The sequence below is a fragment of the Bos mutus genome, chromosome 1, assembly GCF_027580195.1.
Source record: "Bos mutus isolate GX-2022 chromosome 1, NWIPB_WYAK_1.1, whole genome shotgun sequence".
In the NCBI taxonomy this organism is placed as follows: Eukaryota; Metazoa; Chordata; class Mammalia; order Artiodactyla; family Bovidae; genus Bos; species Bos mutus.
Genome location: NC_091617.1, coordinates 72,945,082 through 72,962,964, shown reverse-complemented (window position 1 = coordinate 72,962,964; position 17,883 = coordinate 72,945,082). Strand labels below are relative to the sequence as shown.

The 17,883-nt window shown below is 33.2% G+C and overlaps 1 protein-coding gene across 4 annotated transcripts in view; it reads left to right on the top strand.

The window, feature by feature from the left end:
* OPA1 (OPA1 mitochondrial dynamin like GTPase) overlaps positions 1-17,883 on the top strand; it is an 86,942-nt gene that overhangs the window by 12,807 nt on the left and 56,252 nt on the right. For 2 of the 4 annotated variants that reach the window (XM_005903389.3, XM_070371605.1), the window contains 10 exons: positions 4,711-4,821; positions 9,621-9,674; positions 12,526-12,630; positions 14,666-14,752; positions 15,371-15,484; positions 16,191-16,271; positions 16,398-16,472; positions 16,799-16,870; positions 16,953-17,052; positions 17,605-17,735. In XM_005903389.3, coding sequence (XP_005903451.2) covers positions 4,711-4,821; positions 9,621-9,674; positions 12,526-12,630; positions 14,666-14,752; positions 15,371-15,484; positions 16,191-16,271; positions 16,398-16,472; positions 16,799-16,870; positions 16,953-17,052; positions 17,605-17,735 — 930 coding nt within the window. The remainder of the gene's footprint in view (positions 1-4,710; positions 4,822-9,620; positions 9,675-12,525; positions 12,631-14,665; positions 14,753-15,370; positions 15,485-16,190; positions 16,272-16,397; positions 16,473-16,798; positions 16,871-16,952; positions 17,053-17,604; positions 17,736-17,883) is intronic. The other 2 variants (XM_070371612.1, XM_070371616.1) reach the window with 1 other exon arrangement.

Here is a 17,883-nt window from a genome sequence, read left to right as displayed (position 1 = left end):
AACTATTGGTAATAGACTGATTTGTCCATCTTCTAAAATTATCATTTGTAGAAATTGTCCAAATAGTGAAATAGGACATGGTATTTCTGATTGGGGCAAGTTAAATAATTCAAGTTGAAAGACTTATTTTCTTCTGATATCCAATATTAAACATATTGTGATTGGCTCTGAATATCTTGAGAAGAATTATATATTACTAGGAGGGAGAAAGGAGAAGGCAATGGCGCCCCACTCCAGTACTCTCGCCTGAAAAATTCCATGGGCGGAGGAGCCTGGTGGGCTGCAGTCCTTGGGGTTGCCAAGAGTCGGACACAACTGAGAGACTTCACTTTCATTTTTCACTTTCATGCTCTGGAGAAGGAAATGGCAACCCACTCCAGTGTTCTTGCCTGGAGGATCCCAGGGACGGGGGAGCCTGGTGGGCTGCCGGACCCGCACAGAGTTGGGCACAACTGAAGCAACTTAGCAGCAGCAGGAGGGAGAAAAATAGGAAAATAGATCTTTATAGCTAATAGCAGAATTATTCAAACTTTGAAAAGTAGATTAGTGCCTAGAAATATTTTTTAAGTGGAACGGAAAAGAAGTTTTTACTTTCACAAAGTTGTTTTCTGGACCCCAAACTAATAAAACAGAATTTGGCAAGCTTTTTCTTAGAGGTCCAGGTTGGAAATATTTTAGGTTTGCAAGCCCTATGGGCTCAGCCAGCCCACTATAGTTTGCTAGCTCCTTCTCTAAAGAGTAATTTACATGTGTCCTCTGAAGTGTTGTAGTTTTACCATTTTCCTTATTTATGTGTGGATTGAACCTGAAGGGTCAAAGACACTGAAACCAGTGAGACTGTAGAGCTCACAGGATGCTATCTGGTGCAGGCGTTGGGGTCACACTGCCTGTGTTCAGACCCTGCCCTTCCAGTTTTCTGAGGTGTATGACCTTGGATAAGTTCCTTAGTTTCTCCAAGTTTTTGGTTTCCTCTTCAGTAATAGGGGGCATGCTACCTGATAATGGTTAGTGTGGGCATTTCGTAAAGCCCTTCAGCACAAGATCTGGCACATAATAAAACTCAATAAATATTTATATGATGATATTATTATCTTATACTTTGAATTGTTGCATAAGTTAACAGCATATTAATGTTATTTGATTAATTTCTTCTTCTTTTCTTATTTCCTGTTGAGTGTGTTCTGGGAATTGTGATAAGTGGGAAAAATGGATTGTAGGGTTGATGTTTAGCTTATTTAGAGAGTAAGCAATTTTTAGGAAACCCAATTTGGATTTTATGCTATAAACTTTGTGTATTTTTGCAACAAACATGTGCCAAGCCCTAACCTATGTGCTGGCCATAACACACCTGAAGTGTCAAGACCTTATTCTATGTGCTAGGTATAAAAACAAACAAGGTATAGACCCTGCTCTGCTATTAATATTTAGAATACTGTTAAAGATAAGTATTTTTATTTTTTTGGCCATGCCTTGTGGCTTACAGGATCTTAGCTCTCTGACCATCAAGGATCAAACCTAGGCCTTAGCAGTGACAGCTCCAAGTCCTAACTACTGGACAGCCAGGGAATTACCAAAATGCAGTATTTTAAATGTATTCACATAAAAATGAGTCACAATTTCAAGGTTTTAAAAAATAACCATCAACATTTAGAGGTCTTTTAGCACTTTCAGTTTGTGTCTTGGTTTTTGGAGTTGATTTTCTTGGTCTGACACTATACTTTTTTAAAAACCCGAAAACATTGTACATACAAAATGGGACCATGAGAGCAGCAGTGTCAAACTGATAGTAACCAAGAGATGTTTTGAGAGTGTATCACATGTGGTTGTTTACAATAACTATTTTTATAGACCACAATTACTGCATTTTTAATATATATCATTTAAAAATTATGTGCTGTTTCTTGAGATTAAAATGTCTGACCTTGGGAAAATATTTATTAAATGTTTTGTTCATATAAGGATGTATCTTACACAGGAGGCACACACATTTTTCTTCCTCCTTATTCAACATGGCCTTGGCTTTAAAAGCTAGCCTAGCAGTGCTTAGATAAGTGAGATGTGATGCCTAAAATAAAAGTAACCATTTATAGTTGTATAGTATAGTGTAAGTAGTTTTTTTCTGTGTCTAATTCTTGTTTTCTTCCTACTTTTTCCAGGAGGTAACAGTTAATTTCAACTACCTTCACATAACAGTGCTTCAGTAACAGACTTGGAAGGAAAGTGAGGTGTCACTAGGAGGAGGATGTTTTTCTTATACTTAAATAGCTGTTAGAGTATTTACCGTACAGTTTGTATATACATGTAAGCAATGGATTAGAGAGGGGTGTTTAAGTTATCAGTAAATAAGAAACCTGTGCGTGAGAGACCAGCACAGTTTAGAAGTGTGGAATACTTTCATACTGCTTTGGCATTTTATAAACTATAATAATGGGGATTATGTTCATTAAAGCACAGGCACATTAATGTGTAAGCCAACATGGGATGCCTTCTTTAAAAGACAACTATTTTGAGAAATCTAAACACTTAGATGAGTAGAAGCTATTATGATAAATGACTGAATAAAAATGAGCTGGGTAATTTCTTTCTGCCTGATGAAAGGCAGGGATACATGAAATGAAAGAAAAGGACATAAAAAGTTATGCAAATGATGAGGCTAGTGAGTTGACGTTGCATTTCTTTTAGATTTATCAATGACCATAAAAATATTTATTTAAAGAATATATCAAAAAAAAAAAGAATATATCTAAAAGAGAACTGCAGTTTTTTATAAGTATATTTTATACTATTGAATTTGGAAACAGATGTCGAAATTTCAGTTATGTTACTTGCCACTTTGACGTTCTCTTACTTGTCATGCAGAAATATCAACTAGTTTCATCCTTTGATTTATAGTAAGTCAACCAGTTTCATTATATTGGTACATCTTAATGTATTAAACCTAAGAATCAAGGTAAAAATTCCCCTAATTGTTTAATATTTCCCTTAAAGTGCTGTACTATAATACAGCTTTTCTTTTTGTATTTATTTCTTTTCTGCTAAACTTTTTTATTTATATAAATGTTTGGATTATATAAACTAACTTATTAAGCTTCCGGGTGAGTCTGCTAATTAAAATGTAAATGTAACATTAATTAGTATTTCATTTTAAGAAGCTTTATGATTATATTAAAGAAAATAAAATATTTTTGGCAGTTGTTTATAAAGCTCTGAGGCTGTTTGAAACTCCTAACTTAGATTATTTTAATGAGTGTTAATTTTCCTAACTTTTAATTTTTATGACTTGGTAAAAATTGAGCCCATTGTTCTCCCAGGTAAACTATTCTTATGAAGATTAAAGGGTGACTTCATTGCAACTTTACCTTTTAAGGGTTTCTAATTGAGAAAATACAAGGTTCATAGCATTGTCAATTCCCAGTTGTTACTTCTCCTACATTTCTTGAGGTTGATTATCTAATAGACCAGCAATTAAAAACACTGTATAGAAAATGACATGTATTTTAGTTTCATTCCACAAGTGAATGCACTGCATTAGATGAACATTTCATTATTATAAATGGAATGAGATTTTAGCATAGAAATAGTGATTACTTTGTACATAGGTCCAAACTGAGTTTTTTTTCTTTTTTGTTTTTGCAGCAACTGTATTATCTCCATATTTTAATTATGTTCTTTAATGGAACTTGTGCTTTAGTAATTAATGTACCCTTGGTTATATTCTCAGAGGCTGTTTTTACTTAATGTTAGAACAGCTCATAAAAAGTGAAAATTCAGTCACACTTCTTAATTTGTTGTTGTATAAAACTAAAACAATACCTCAAACATTTTTTAATTAAAAAAACTCTTAAATTTTAATCAAATAAGATTATGTGTTTAGGCATGTAAAATTTTGAATTAATGTAAAACCTTGATTAACTTGATGCTCAAAACTAAGTTTTCAGGGATATTTATTGATTTATTTACTTTTTGGCCATGCCACATGGCTTGCAGAAATCTTAGTTCCTGGACCAGGGATTGAACCCACGCCCCCTGCAATAGAAGCAGGCAGAGTCTTAACCACTAGACCACCAGGGAAGTTCCTTAAGGGATCTTTACTTGAAGACATTAGATATCAAGGAAAAATACTTACTTAAAAATAATGATTTAATACGTAATTAAGCTATTATATATTCTCCATTTAGTCTTAAGAAACTTTAACAGTTGAGAATTAGATTCAGGACCGCATATCAACGCTTGAAAAATCAGTTTGGGTTTTTTTTGCCCCCTATGTATCAAGTCGGGAACATAACACTGGTTCATATTGGCAGTTCAAAAATACGGGTCACAGTATCTGTTTTCTCAGTGTTCCTGGTACTCATTTAGTTAACTGTAGTGCCACCTTCCTTGAGCATTCCAGTTAGTCTAGGTTTTACTGTATGTTGGTATTATATCTGGCTCATTTTATTCACCAAACAGTCACTTACTGCATTTTCCTTTTCACTTTTTAGACTATGGTGTTTTATATTTGAGACATAATTTTACTGAGGGGAAAAGTGGAAATGTGGTACAGAGCCCAGTTATATAGTGGCTCTAAAGGTACATAACTGAGTTTCCATTTTTGTTACAAGCTATCCATTCCTCTCTAACTTACATCTGTTCCTTTTTTGTACCCTTTGGTTTAACATTGTTCTCCTCCCCAATTTTCCTCTTCTCCTGGCTGTAAACTCATGGCAGGGTCTGCTTGGTGAGCTCATTCTCTTACAACAGCAAATTCAAGAGCATGAAGAGGAAGCACGCAGAGCTGCTGGCCAGTATAGCACGAGCTATGCCCAACAGAAGCGCAAGGTGATGGATGGTTTAAGGGGGCTACTGATTTGTTTACACTAATCAGCCATTTCTGCCAATATCATGTCACCTTAATCCATTCATGGACTAGAATTATGAGAAATTAGTTTTGACAAGATAAAAATATGAAAGATAATACAGATATGCAACTTTCTGGAGTATGCAAACAAACCCAAAATATTAAACATAGTAGTTTATTTTCTGAAAACTAGATTATCTGTGAGGGTTCATGGACTTGTACTTAGATAATTGTGAATTGTGGTTTACTTGGCCCAGTTATTGAGTTACCCTAAATCTGTGGCCAACTTGTCTATTCTCTTAAGTTTTCACTTCTAAAATGAAAAGGGTTCCTGTGAATGACCATGTTAAATTAAAGAATGAAAGGGTTTTGTTTTAGTTAAAATGATTCAGCAGAGAATTCTTTTTCCTACAAAAGAAAACTATTTTGACTTAACTTTCGGACAGTTATTCTTAAATACTTTTATTAACTTGTAATAAGACTTTTGACATTTATTAACAAAGTCAGCACAGATTTTCACCTTGTCCACTGAAAAATTGAACATTGGAAATTTGATATAATTCTAGTCACTAAAGGACAGATTCTAATAAAACTCAGTGTAACACTGTACAAATATTTGCTTATCACCAAGAAATCCTTAAAAGTAATGCTTTTGGCTTTAGATGATCCTATAATGTAGATCCACAGTTTAATGTCCTAAAGAGACTAGAGTCAAATGAAGTGTTTAAAATGATTTTTAAAATTTTATTGTAAAATCTTGACATCAGCTAGTTACATATATTAGAAAAGTTTTACAGTTAGGTACAAATCTTAAGAAAAATGATCCAGTCATATAATTAGTTTCCTGTACATTCTGATATTGAAATCAACCAATACTACAGATAATTAGTGAAATGATCCTGCTGGCTAACCCTGTCGTTCGGTGGTGGTTAGTACAGTACTAATCATAGTTTATTTTTTCAGAGTCGCTTCCTGGCTTTTCTCAATTCCATGGCTGTGAAATCAACTGCTATATGTCATTTAGCTTTCAGTAAATGAATAATATAGGTGGAAATAGAAAACAAATTATTTTCCTACTTGTGTTAAATCACAGGAGGACTTAGTGTAAATGGTGCTTTAGCATTCTCTGTTCCTCATGCTGTTCAGAGTACCACTTAAATATACTAACAAGTTGGATGCTCAGGCTAAGCTTCTGTCCTTAACTTCATTACAAAAAAGAGGGAAAGAAACTGTTATGTTTTGGTGTGTTAGTTAGAAATATGAATATAGCTCTTGTTTTCAAGACCAGTAGATCTTGTTTTTTTCTTAATGGTAAAATAATTTACAGTGAGCCCCATAGATCTGCTATTTTAAGATTCTAAGATACAGTTTAAGATTATAAATATCCTATTGAATCTGACAATTTAAATGAAAGCAATAGTGAATACTGTTATTTTCTACACTGCCAAGGGTTAGTGTTCATTTGGGGCCTTTTTTCAGACCTAGAGTTATCCTTCCTCTTCCTAATAGTCATTGGATTATCCATATATAACCCTTTTATTCCTCACTCTCCATGTTTGTGAAAGAGCTACTGACAGGGCTGTACCTCTGTCTGTTTTGTTTATTAAGATGTACTTAGAAGGGCACAAAACAGGGCTTGTTCCTGCCCACTTACCTTGTGTGAAAGTTAATGAGACGAAAAACAATTTGTGCACCTCTATAATAGTATCATTCTTTCACTGTCCTTAAAGATGATTTCCTTACTGTATCTTCCCTCCTTTCCCCTTATAGTTACACTGGTGACTTCAGCCTTACATTGTCATAATGACCAAAGTGCTAATTTGATGAGACTTCTATCTTTCCAGGCATTTGAGGTTTACTTGAGGTACAAAACCGCAGCTACTTTTTGTCATTTTTTGATGCTTCTTTCCTACTACATATTGTAAATATTAGTAGGCCTTCTTTTTTTTTTTAATGCTTTTTTTTTTTTTGTAATACTGTACAGCATGTGAGATCTTAGCTCCCTGACCAGGGATCAAACCCGCACCCTCTCCAAGGATCATAACTGCTGGACCTCCAGGGAAGTCCCTATTTATATCTTATTGGTAGCAGCTAGTAGATTTTCCCTGTATCATCCAAGCAGAGCAGCTCATGCAGAGATAGTAGATTAAAACTGCCATTGGTAGATTTGCCTCCTATGAATGTATGTACGCATACATAGAAACTTTTGTGAGTCTTATACTCCATATTTCAGAATGGCTACAATTGCTTAGTAGGAAGAAATGCTTAAAATTTAAAAATCAGGCTTGGTTTTGTTAGGAGCTAGTAAAGGTTTTTCTTTTTCAGCTTTAGCTTGTTTCTGCAGAGGGTTCCGCTCTTTCTCCATCAGTTTTACAGCCCTGGAATTGTAGGAAAGCTCTGGTTTCAAGACTATTGATACCCATTTCTGTCAGGGTGAGTTTTGAACTAATTTCATAATAAAAACTAAATATATTAAACAATAGGACAAGGACTTACTGTAAGTAGCTGAATTTTACTAGTAAAGTGCATCAAAATAAAATATATCCCAGGTTGCTAGTTAAGACTTCAAATAAGTGATAGACTAACAATAGCATGTATTATTCTCTCAAAATATGTCAAAGTATCTTATCACTAATCTTTAAGATTTATTTTGTGAACCTAAAGGTTTTAATCTTGTTTCCTGTAAAATCTTAGATCTAATTCTTGACTCATCATCAACTTGTCTTTTATATAATATAGTATTAACCTTTTAATTTAATGTTAAGCAGATAGGAAGTGTATTGTTGAAACTATGCATGAGTTATTCCTAACAGTCACACCAGAAGGGCACATGATAAATTTAAATACTCCTAAAAAGTTGTTACTAAATACTAATATTAGCATAAAAATTGTGTTTGTAATATTTTAATAACCTTATATCATTTTAATTCTTTATATATCTTTTTTATTTTACCAAATTGTCAAGGTTAGTCCTTTATAGTCCTTGGCTTGTATAAACATTCTGTTTTGTGTAATTATATTGCTTTCTTAATTATTGCCCCAGTTGTAGAGATATGTTGGATTTTCTACTGTAACTTAGATTATATTGCATGATATCATTAAGTATTCACATCCTATACTAATGCTGTTTATATATTTCATACTACTTTAACTTCAGTTGGATGAATATTTAATGGAACAGTAAATCAGAGTAACTTTCCAGATGAATTGGGATTATAATCTGCATAACAATTTTTGTGATCACATTATTACAGTGTGATGTCATGCCATATGATCAAAATATGGAATTAATTTCTTCATTGGCCTTCAGGATTTTGTTCTTTGGGTTGTGGGCTCCTCAACATGCTTGTTTTGTCACATTTTAGGAGATGATTAATAATTCTTGTCCATTTTACACAAACACATAGTCACATGAAAAATGCTTCTATCCACAAGTTGCTGCTTGCTGTACTGGAGTGAGAAGCAGTAATACAAAGTTTGTTTTATGTTGCATTTTTCTCATTTGCAAAATAAAATTTGAAATTTTTAGACATAGGCTTTTTAGGAAAAAGCAATTGTGGATTATGTACCTATCATTTCTAGCAAGTATTGTCATTTTTATTTAAAAGAAGTTTGAGGGGAATTTTGAGAAAGCATTTGGAAACAGGAATTAAAATCTCAAAATAACATTTTATTGCATGGATAAGAGTTATTAATGTCCACTTCAATAAGCAAATCATTTAGAATATTTTCATGTGTATTTGCTACCATGAGGTCTTGGCTGCTTAAGCAGCCAGTGAAATCAGGATGAATAAAGATTTACCTGAGTTTTAACTTGATTTTTGTCTCCTATGGAATAAAATCATGTTTAAAAATTTTGAGTACAGAAATTAGATAATTATTTTAAGATTGAGAATGGCAACTTTGGTATCTCACTAAGGAGTCAAAGCAGTTATATAGATTTGTCATAAATGACATCATTTTAATTGCAATTGATTATTGTGTTTTATATTTAGAATTGTGATTACTTTAAAGCTTGTCGTAGAATAAAGTTCTTTATTTTAAATATCTTATCTTAGAACTATTAGCATTACTAATAATTAGAAGTAGTTTCCCTAATACCTGTGGATTTTATCCTACTTTTGTTTTATTTTCAAATCAATTTTGTTTGCTTTACTCAACTTCACTGCCTCTGATGCATTCGCTTTATTATGGGTTAGAAGATCTTGCAGTGGAACTAAATTTAAAAAGCAAGCATCTGGCTCCACTTAAAGCTCTGAAAATGCAATTGTTCTTTGCATATATTAAACACTTTCCTACTTATGGAATGAAAATGGATAAGTGTTTGCTTAAAAGATAAACTATGACCAATAAATTTTTTCAGTAGCTGTACATTATAACGCGTCTGACTTCTGAAAACATTATTGTGAGGATTTCAGTGCCTTATTTCTCAAGCATCCAAGTCCCTGTGCTTGAGTACAAAACAACCTGTCAAGGACCTAGTAAATGTATGTGTTGATCTATTTTTCTAACAAGCCAGTCATAAGAAATGACTAGAACGGCAATAAGAAGATGATTTCTTTTTAAGGTTTTCATTTATATAAACTTTTCCTGAGCTGTTTTTGTTGATGAATAAGATTACTTTTTAAAATAAGCATTTGATTTAAAATTTCCTTTTATTAAATATCCATGTAAAGTGTATAGTTTTTACTGTTAAAAATGGTTTATTTAAAAAGTTAACTTACTGTATATTCTATATAAACATAATTCTACTCAAAAAATTTTTATTTTAAATATTTAGGTGTCAGACAAAGAGAAAATTGACCAACTTCAAGAAGAGCTTCTGCATACTCAGGTAATACTAATATAATTCATAGTCAGGTAAAAAGAACCAAAGAGTTTGTCTTATACTCTAAATTTGGTGATGTGGGAATTTATCTTTTTAACTGAGCAAAGTTTGTAGTGATTTAATGATAGAACCTTATTATTATCAATAGATGCCCCCACAAATGCAAAAGCTAATTGAGAAATAAGGAATAATGAAGGAACTTGATAAGTTTAATTAACTCATTTATGTGTAAAACCTATTGTTGAGTGAATCATATGCTTTTAATTTTAGAGGAAGACTATGGCAGAAAAGACTGGGGAAAGTGACTTGTTCTTGTATAAACCTGTGCTTGTATTTTTACATTAATTGGCTAATTAGAGGAACAGTTAAAAGAAATTGGAGTGAAATCTATCACAGTTCTCTAAAGTCCAAACCCAATCAGATAATAATCTTTCCAAAGGTATTAATATTTCTGACACTAAAGAGTTATTCTCTTATAGTTGATGATACAATTATTATTTTAAAGACTTGTTCTGTGCAATGTAATCGAGTAGAGAACATTCTCCTGAAAAATTGCCACGTTATCCACTCTATCATTAATTATTCTCTATAGATACAATGATATGTGGTAATTCCGTTTAAATTAAAAAGACTCATCAGGTCTCTTTTTAGAGAAAAGTACGACAAAGCAATTTAAATGAAATTAGGAACCAGTGTATGTTGAATCTCAGGTTTTCTTAATATCTATGTATTGATTCATATACTCAACTATATGTTAGAATCAAGTGTGCTCTGAACAACCCTAATATTGTCATGGCTTCACAGCTGGGTGATTATAGTCTGCAGCCAGAGATTAAGAATCACTGGCCTCAGAATGTGATCTCTGGAGAATTAGCATCAGTAATACTCTTTGGGAACTTGTTGGAAATGCAGTCCCAAATGCACTGAAACAGAAACTCTGGATGTGGAACTTAGCAGTCTTTGTTCTTAAAAACCCTCAAGTGATGTTGATGAGTTCTTAAGTTTGAGAATTATTGGCCTAGAATTTTGCATGATGGCCCATAGCACATCTCTGTAGGAAGCCTGCAGATTGACATATACTAAAGAGTGTTTCCAGTCCCAGAAAATGTAGACCCCATATTTGATTCAGTATTTACCAAGTGAACCAGTAGAAATCCTACCACCGTTATATATACCTATTGATATCAATCTTTCTATTTGTTGGAAGGTGCTAGGCATTGATGAAAGTACTTTATGGAGAATTCATGATATAATAATGACATTACCTATATTAATAGTGTCCAGTTGAAATAAAATGCAAGCTATATGTACTTTAAAATTTTTGCATTAAAATAAGGGTAAAAAGAAATAGGTAAAATTTTAATGTTAATAATATATTTAACAAAGTAGATCTAAAATAGTTATAGATCTAGTTAGTATAAAAATATTAATGTGGTATTTGTGTATTTTTACTGAATTATAGAAATCTGATGTGTATTTTATTCTTAACACACACCTTAGTGCAGACTTGCCACATTTCAAGTGCTAATTATCCATATGTGGCCAGTGGCTACCATCTGTATTAGACAGCATAGGTCTAATTCTTAGATAACTACCAGAAGTTTGTTGTGTGTACTATTACTGAATATAAATGAACAAGTTCTGTAAAAATATATTTATAATATAAACCAGCCTATAGTTCTACCTGTCTCATACTATATAATTTCTTAAATTTATCTTAAGTTGGACATTCTCTGAGGATAAAGCCATGATCTCTTGTTATTTACTTTGTGCTTGGAAGATTGTAACAGCCTAACATATTTTCCAAGAAAAATTTTCCATTTCTTTCTTTCCATTAACAAAAGACATGTTACTGTAAAGTTGGACAAAAACATCCAGTTGGTGGGATGGGGAGGGAGGTTGTGGAGGGAGGGGATATGTGTATACCAGTCACTGATTCATGTTGACGTATGGCAGAAACCAACACAATATTGTAAAGTAATTGTCCTCCAATTGAAAATAAAATTTAAAAAAATCCAGTTGGTTGTAAGAAAGAGTAATTCTTAATAATTTTCTGAACTTGGTTAATGTTTATAGAAGAAATAATCGAGTATAAACAGACCAGTTAGAAAAGGATCACATTTATTGGTGTAGCCAAGCATCTAATTTGACAAAAAAGCTTGTATAAACATATTAGTCTTTTAAATTATTCTTATGTCAGTATTTTAAAAATTATAATGTGTAATCTCTGGTCATAGAAGCTTACCAAAACTTAAAAGAGTTTGGGCCCTCAACTCAGACCTATATTCAAAACTATGTGACCTTGGATAGGCTCCTAAGCATCTCTAACCTCTGATTCCTAACCTGTATAACCTTGGCCTCACATGAAGCCTTAAAGGAGTTAATACAGGTGAAACACTGAGTAAAGGGCCTGTCATGTAACGCATGGTCAGGTACCGTTAGCTATTTTTATTTTATACCTTTTTAATAAAATAATATAGGGGCATAAACAAAATTTGAATTTTTGTCAAATGTGCCTTAACTGAAGATTTAAAATTTTGATGCAGGAAATAGTGCTTCATAGAGTATACTTAAGAGCTTGCCTTTTCAACTCCTTTTATTTTTAGTATTTTTATTAATTTCTTCAACATAAACAGCAAATAATTTTCCAATAAGATGCCAATTATAACAGAAAACTATGAAGTTCATTGTTTGAGATAATATTCATCATTATTTTGTTCAACATTTTCATAGTTAACTTTTAAATAAAATAATTAATTTTAAGTGCTTCAGGATCAAGGAAGATTTTAATTTATACTTAATGTTATTTTTTAACCGATTGGTTTCTTATGAAGTTACTTGTATTACTGTGTTGCAGTTAAAGTACCAGAGAATCTTGGAACGGCTAGAAAAGGAGAACAAAGAATTGAGAAAATTAGTATTACAGAAAGATGACAAAGGCATCCATCATAGAAAGCTTAAGGTATTTTAAGTGTGTCTTAACTTGTTAGCTCTCAAAACTGCCACTTCACATTGTGTCTTCATCAATACCAGTTTTTAAGGAACTGCAAAGGGTTCTATCATCCTTTTCTTTCTAATCTTATGCCCTTGGGGGAAAGGGAGGTCTCGTCTTTTGTTAAAGACTTTGTAGATTATAGTCTCCGAACATTTGTTTTTTTATTAGATCCATAAATTCTTCATACTTGTGAATCAGTGAATCAATTTATTTTTTTATGAAATATTAAACTTCCCTAGTGGCTCAGGTGGTAAAGAATCTGCCTGCAATGCAGGAGACCTGGGTTCAATCCCTGGGTGGGGAAGATCCCCTGGAGAAGGGAATGACAACCCACTCCAATATTCTTGTCTGGAGAACTCCATGGAGAGAGGAGCCTGGCAGGCTATAGCCCGTGGGGTTGCAGAGAGCTGGACACGACTGAGTGACTAACACTTTACTTCTAGGCTTACTTCATTTCTGCAGCTGTAAAATCAGTAAGTTAATAGAAAATTACATATGTCCTCTTTATTGCCTTACTTGTAGTGCTACTGCATGAAGAGCCCATTTTCTTCAGTTTTACAATAGTTAACATTTTCTTCTGGAAGGTTCCTTAGGCATTTTAAAGAATTTTTGAATAAACATGCTGGTATTGTTATCAGCACATTGATAATTACCATTATCAGTAAATTAAATATTATTATTCCCCACTAAACAACCTGTATGTGCTACATTAAATTGAAGTAATTCTTTTTTTTTAACTTAAATGTCATATAAGTAAACAGAATGTGTATGTAGCAAAACTTCAATAAATCATGACACATGCATTTTGTGGCCAAGGTCCAAGGATATACAGTTCTGGTTTAACCAACATGTATTAGTAGTTCTGACTCCAAATTACAACTGCATAATACTATCATGACTTTATTTATAAGCCAATATGTGGCAGTTGGAAAAGTCACATCCAAGTGTAAATAAATATTGAGAATTTACCTGAGCAGTTGTATTTTCTCTCATTAAGTGAAATAGTAATGAAGATTTGAAAAGTTTGTTGTTTATCTTTAGGTCCAAGGGATAATATAATAGTTGCTTTCCTTTTAATTACTAGTAGGTGTTTAGAGATGAAAGGAACTTCAGGCCCTCATTTTGTTCCTACTTTGGTATTAAAACTTACCTTTAATTATTAAATGCTTGGTAGTAGCCTTTTTCCCAGGCCTGTTTATATGTTCAGTCATTCCTCAAATACTTGAAGTTTGTTATTTTCCAGAAAACTTGTTTGACCCTGGTTTTACTGAGAGAACAATACAGGATGTCTGCTCCTGGTGCTCTCATGTTTTAGTCTGCCCAGTTATCAGTATACACTACTCGTCCTTACTGATTTAACAATAATTTTGGTGATTCTTTCTCTACTTTACCTTTTCTTCAGTCTCTCTCTCCCTCTCTGAGAGGGAAACACCAAACATTCCTTTCAGTTGGTACCTGGTATTGAGTGTTAATGGTCTTTCTTTGTTGGGCACTTAATATTAGCTCTTCAGTATTTTTTTTTTTTAATATTTATTTATTTGTCTGCCCCGGGTCCTTAGTTTTATCATGTGGATCCTTAGTTGTTCTTAAGTTGTAGCGTGAAGGATATTTAGTTGTGGTGTGCAGATTCTTAGTTGCAGGCGTGTGGGACCTAGTTCCCGGCTCTGGGATCCATCCAGGGCACCTAGCATTGGACGCTGGGAGTCTTAGCCACCGGACCACCAGGGAAGCCCCTAGCTCTTCAATGTTAAACAGTAACCTCCCTCTTTTAGTGTTTAATTGGAAGATTAGGAAATCCTGAATTAACATACTGTGTTAAATCAGTGTCTCTTGAAATAAATTGGATAAGAAGCTATGGAATTTTATTCTATACTGTTTTACATTTACTCAGAATATAATTATGGGAACTCTTTGAATTTACCAGCTTTTTTATCCTGACACATCTGTGGGTTTTTAAAAATGTTTTCTGTATTTTATAATATTGATTTTTTGAATTTTATAGAAATCTTTGATTGATATGTATTCTGAAGTTCTTGATGTTCTGTCTGATTATGATGCCAGTTATAATACACAAGATCATCTGCCAAGGGTAAGTGAAAAATTAGTACACAGTGAAATTGCCCATTAGCAGAAAAGCACATTAGTTTTTTAAAAAGTTGCGTGTGTGTGTATACATAGACAAAGACAAAATTTTCTCTATAATATTCATGTGTTCTAGGTGATGTCTCAAGCATTGAATGTTGTTTGACTGTTTTGGTGCATTAGTTTACTTGTATTTATGCATAATGAAGGAGGGCTTTCAGATATTTGGCATTATATATACATGATGTCTATGATATTAAAATTCCTGCTTGGTAGATAAAATTAGGTACATAGGAGAAATATAACCTCACAGAATTGAAAATGTCTTTATAAAGAGTAAACTAGCTATGGAAGAGATTTATGCAATAGTAATGTTAATCTGGTTTTAAAACTAGTAGTTTAGCATTAGTAATAAAAATTTGGCTATAAATAATGGATCCAATTGATGTTTTACTGTTTATTTTCAGTACACATCCATGTATAAACTATCATTTTTTTTTTCTGGATATTTTAAAATCATTTAACTGGACAGTTTTTAAAGACTAATTCCCAGCAGCATTCCAAATGTATTGAATTTAAGTTCGTATCAAAAAATTTGAATATGTGGTATTTATTTTGTGGTAAGGTTGTTGTGGTTGGAGATCAAAGTGCTGGAAAAACTAGTGTGTTGGAAATGATTGCTCAGGCACGAATATTTCCTAGAGGGTCTGGGGAGATGATGACACGTTCTCCAGTTAAGGTAAGAAAATAGGCCCTCTGGGTCAATAGACTTATTGTGGTGATCATTGTCTAATGTATTTAAATGTTGAATCACTGTTTTGTACACCAAAACTAACATAATATTGTTTGTTAACCATATTTCAGTTAAAAGAAAAAGGTAGGCCAAACGAAGTTCTTCAGGGAAGTAATCACTTTAACGAAGTTTGTCCATTGTGTTGAAATGAAGAATTTTGACGAAAGAATTGATATGTAGCATTTGAAATTTTTCCTAGTGTAGAAATTAGTAGAAGTCATCCTTCAGACAAGAACAAAGATCAGGAGTTTGGGGCTTGCCTTTGGGATGTTAACAAAGCAGCAGCTGGATGTGCAAGTTTGGAGGGCGATCTGGACTAGAGATGGAAATGGAGGAGTCATAGTCAAACATCTAAAGGTGGTAGTTAACTCCCTAATGGATAAGATCACCTAAGGAGTGAGTGGAGATGGAGAACACCTACAACCTCTGAAACATTTAACTCTCAGTAAATAGATGTTAAAGAAATGAATTGTTACCTAAATTTACTATTGATGTGCAATGCAAAATTTCCTTTTAGTTTTTCAAGTTTTGAGATTGATGGTTTTGTGCTTGGTACTTTGTACAACATTGACTGGGAAATGGAACCATGTAAGTACTGTGGGAATTAATAGAAATTGTAAATACAGTCTTCTCAATTTTCTGTTAATTTCAGGTGACTCTGAGTGAAGGCCCTCATCACGTGGCCTTATTTAAAGATAGTTCTCGGGAGTTTGATCTTACTAAAGAGGAAGATGTAAGTAGGTTTCGTATGAGGTTTATATGTGTAATTTTTTATAATCTGTGTAAACTTATAAAAGACAACTAAATGGAATATTTAACTGACAGTTTTCTTAGGATTTTGTTGTTTTTCCATTGATAGCTTGCCGCATTAAGACGTGAAATAGAACTCCGAATGCGGAAAAATGTGAAAGAAGGCTGTACTGTTAGCCCTGAGGTAAGTCCTGCAATTCATTTCAACCATGTTTTATGGAAATCCAGTATTTTATGGTTTGAAATCATGATATTAGCATTGATATTTAGATTGAAGCAGTTCGAAGATAGTCTTTTTTTTTTTTTAATATTCCAAAGAATGTTTCATTTTGTGGGAAAGTTTTATGAAATAATTATTCCCATGATCAGAAAAAGCATAACTTTTTTTCTGAACCACATATCTAAATGAATGAGATAAAGAATTTTCAGGATATGTGTCAACAAAAAAATTGCTAACAAGCTGTCTTTCAGTTAGTTTTTTGGCTTTTGGATTTTTTTTTCCCTGAACAGACCATATCCTTAAATGTAAAAGGTCCTGGACTACAGAGGATGGTGCTTGTTGACCTACCAGGTGTGATTAATGTAAGTGTATACAAAACATGTATCTTATCTTATTCTGTTGTGGCAGACATTTATAATGACCTTTAAAACCTTTTTCTTCAAGACTGTGACATCAGGGATGGCTCCTGACACAAAGGAAACTATTTTCAGTATCAGCAAAGCTTACATGCAGAACCCTAATGCCATCATACTATGTATTCAAGGTAAATCTTATTGAAAGGTTTTAATTGCACTAGTATTCTTCCTTATTTAGCAATGAAGGTTTGTTTTACATATGTGTTACATAAACATGGGCTTCCCTGGTGGCTCAGATGGTAAAGTGTCTGCGTATAACACGGAAGACCCGGGTTTGATCCCTGGGTCAGGAAGATCCCTTGGAGAAGGAAATGGCAACCCACTCCAGTTCTCTTGCCTGGAAAATCCTATGGATGGAGGAGCCTGGTAGGCTACAGTCCATGGGGTCACAAAGAGTTGGACGTGACTGAGCAACTTCACTTTACATAAACATATAAAACAAATGTTTTATTTTCTCCTCCTGTTCATTTTATAAGTAGAATTGAGGTTGGTGATATTTTGATGAATTTCCCTGTGTAGGCATCATAGAAATTCTTATTGGCTAGAATTTCTTTTCACAACTAAGATAAAATATTAAGAAAGATGATTTTACTATAGTGTTAGACACAAGATGTAGCTTCTTGAAGTTTTTAAAACCCACTTTGTAGCCATTACAGTGTCATTTTTCAATTTATTTTCAGATGGATCTGTGGATGCTGAACGCAGCATTGTTACAGACTTGGTCAGTCAAATGGATCCTCATGGAAGAAGGACAATATTTGTTTTGACCAAAGTAGACCTGGCAGAGAAAAATGTGACTAGTCCAAGCAGGGTGAGGGCAAATTCTTTATGCAAGCTTTAGTTATGACAGAAACTGAATGGGGGGAAAAAGATTTCCTTGTGAAATAAAAGTAGTAATGGGATTTTTCTTGGTTTTCATTAAAAAAGCAAAGTATTGTTAAATTATAGTAAATTATGTA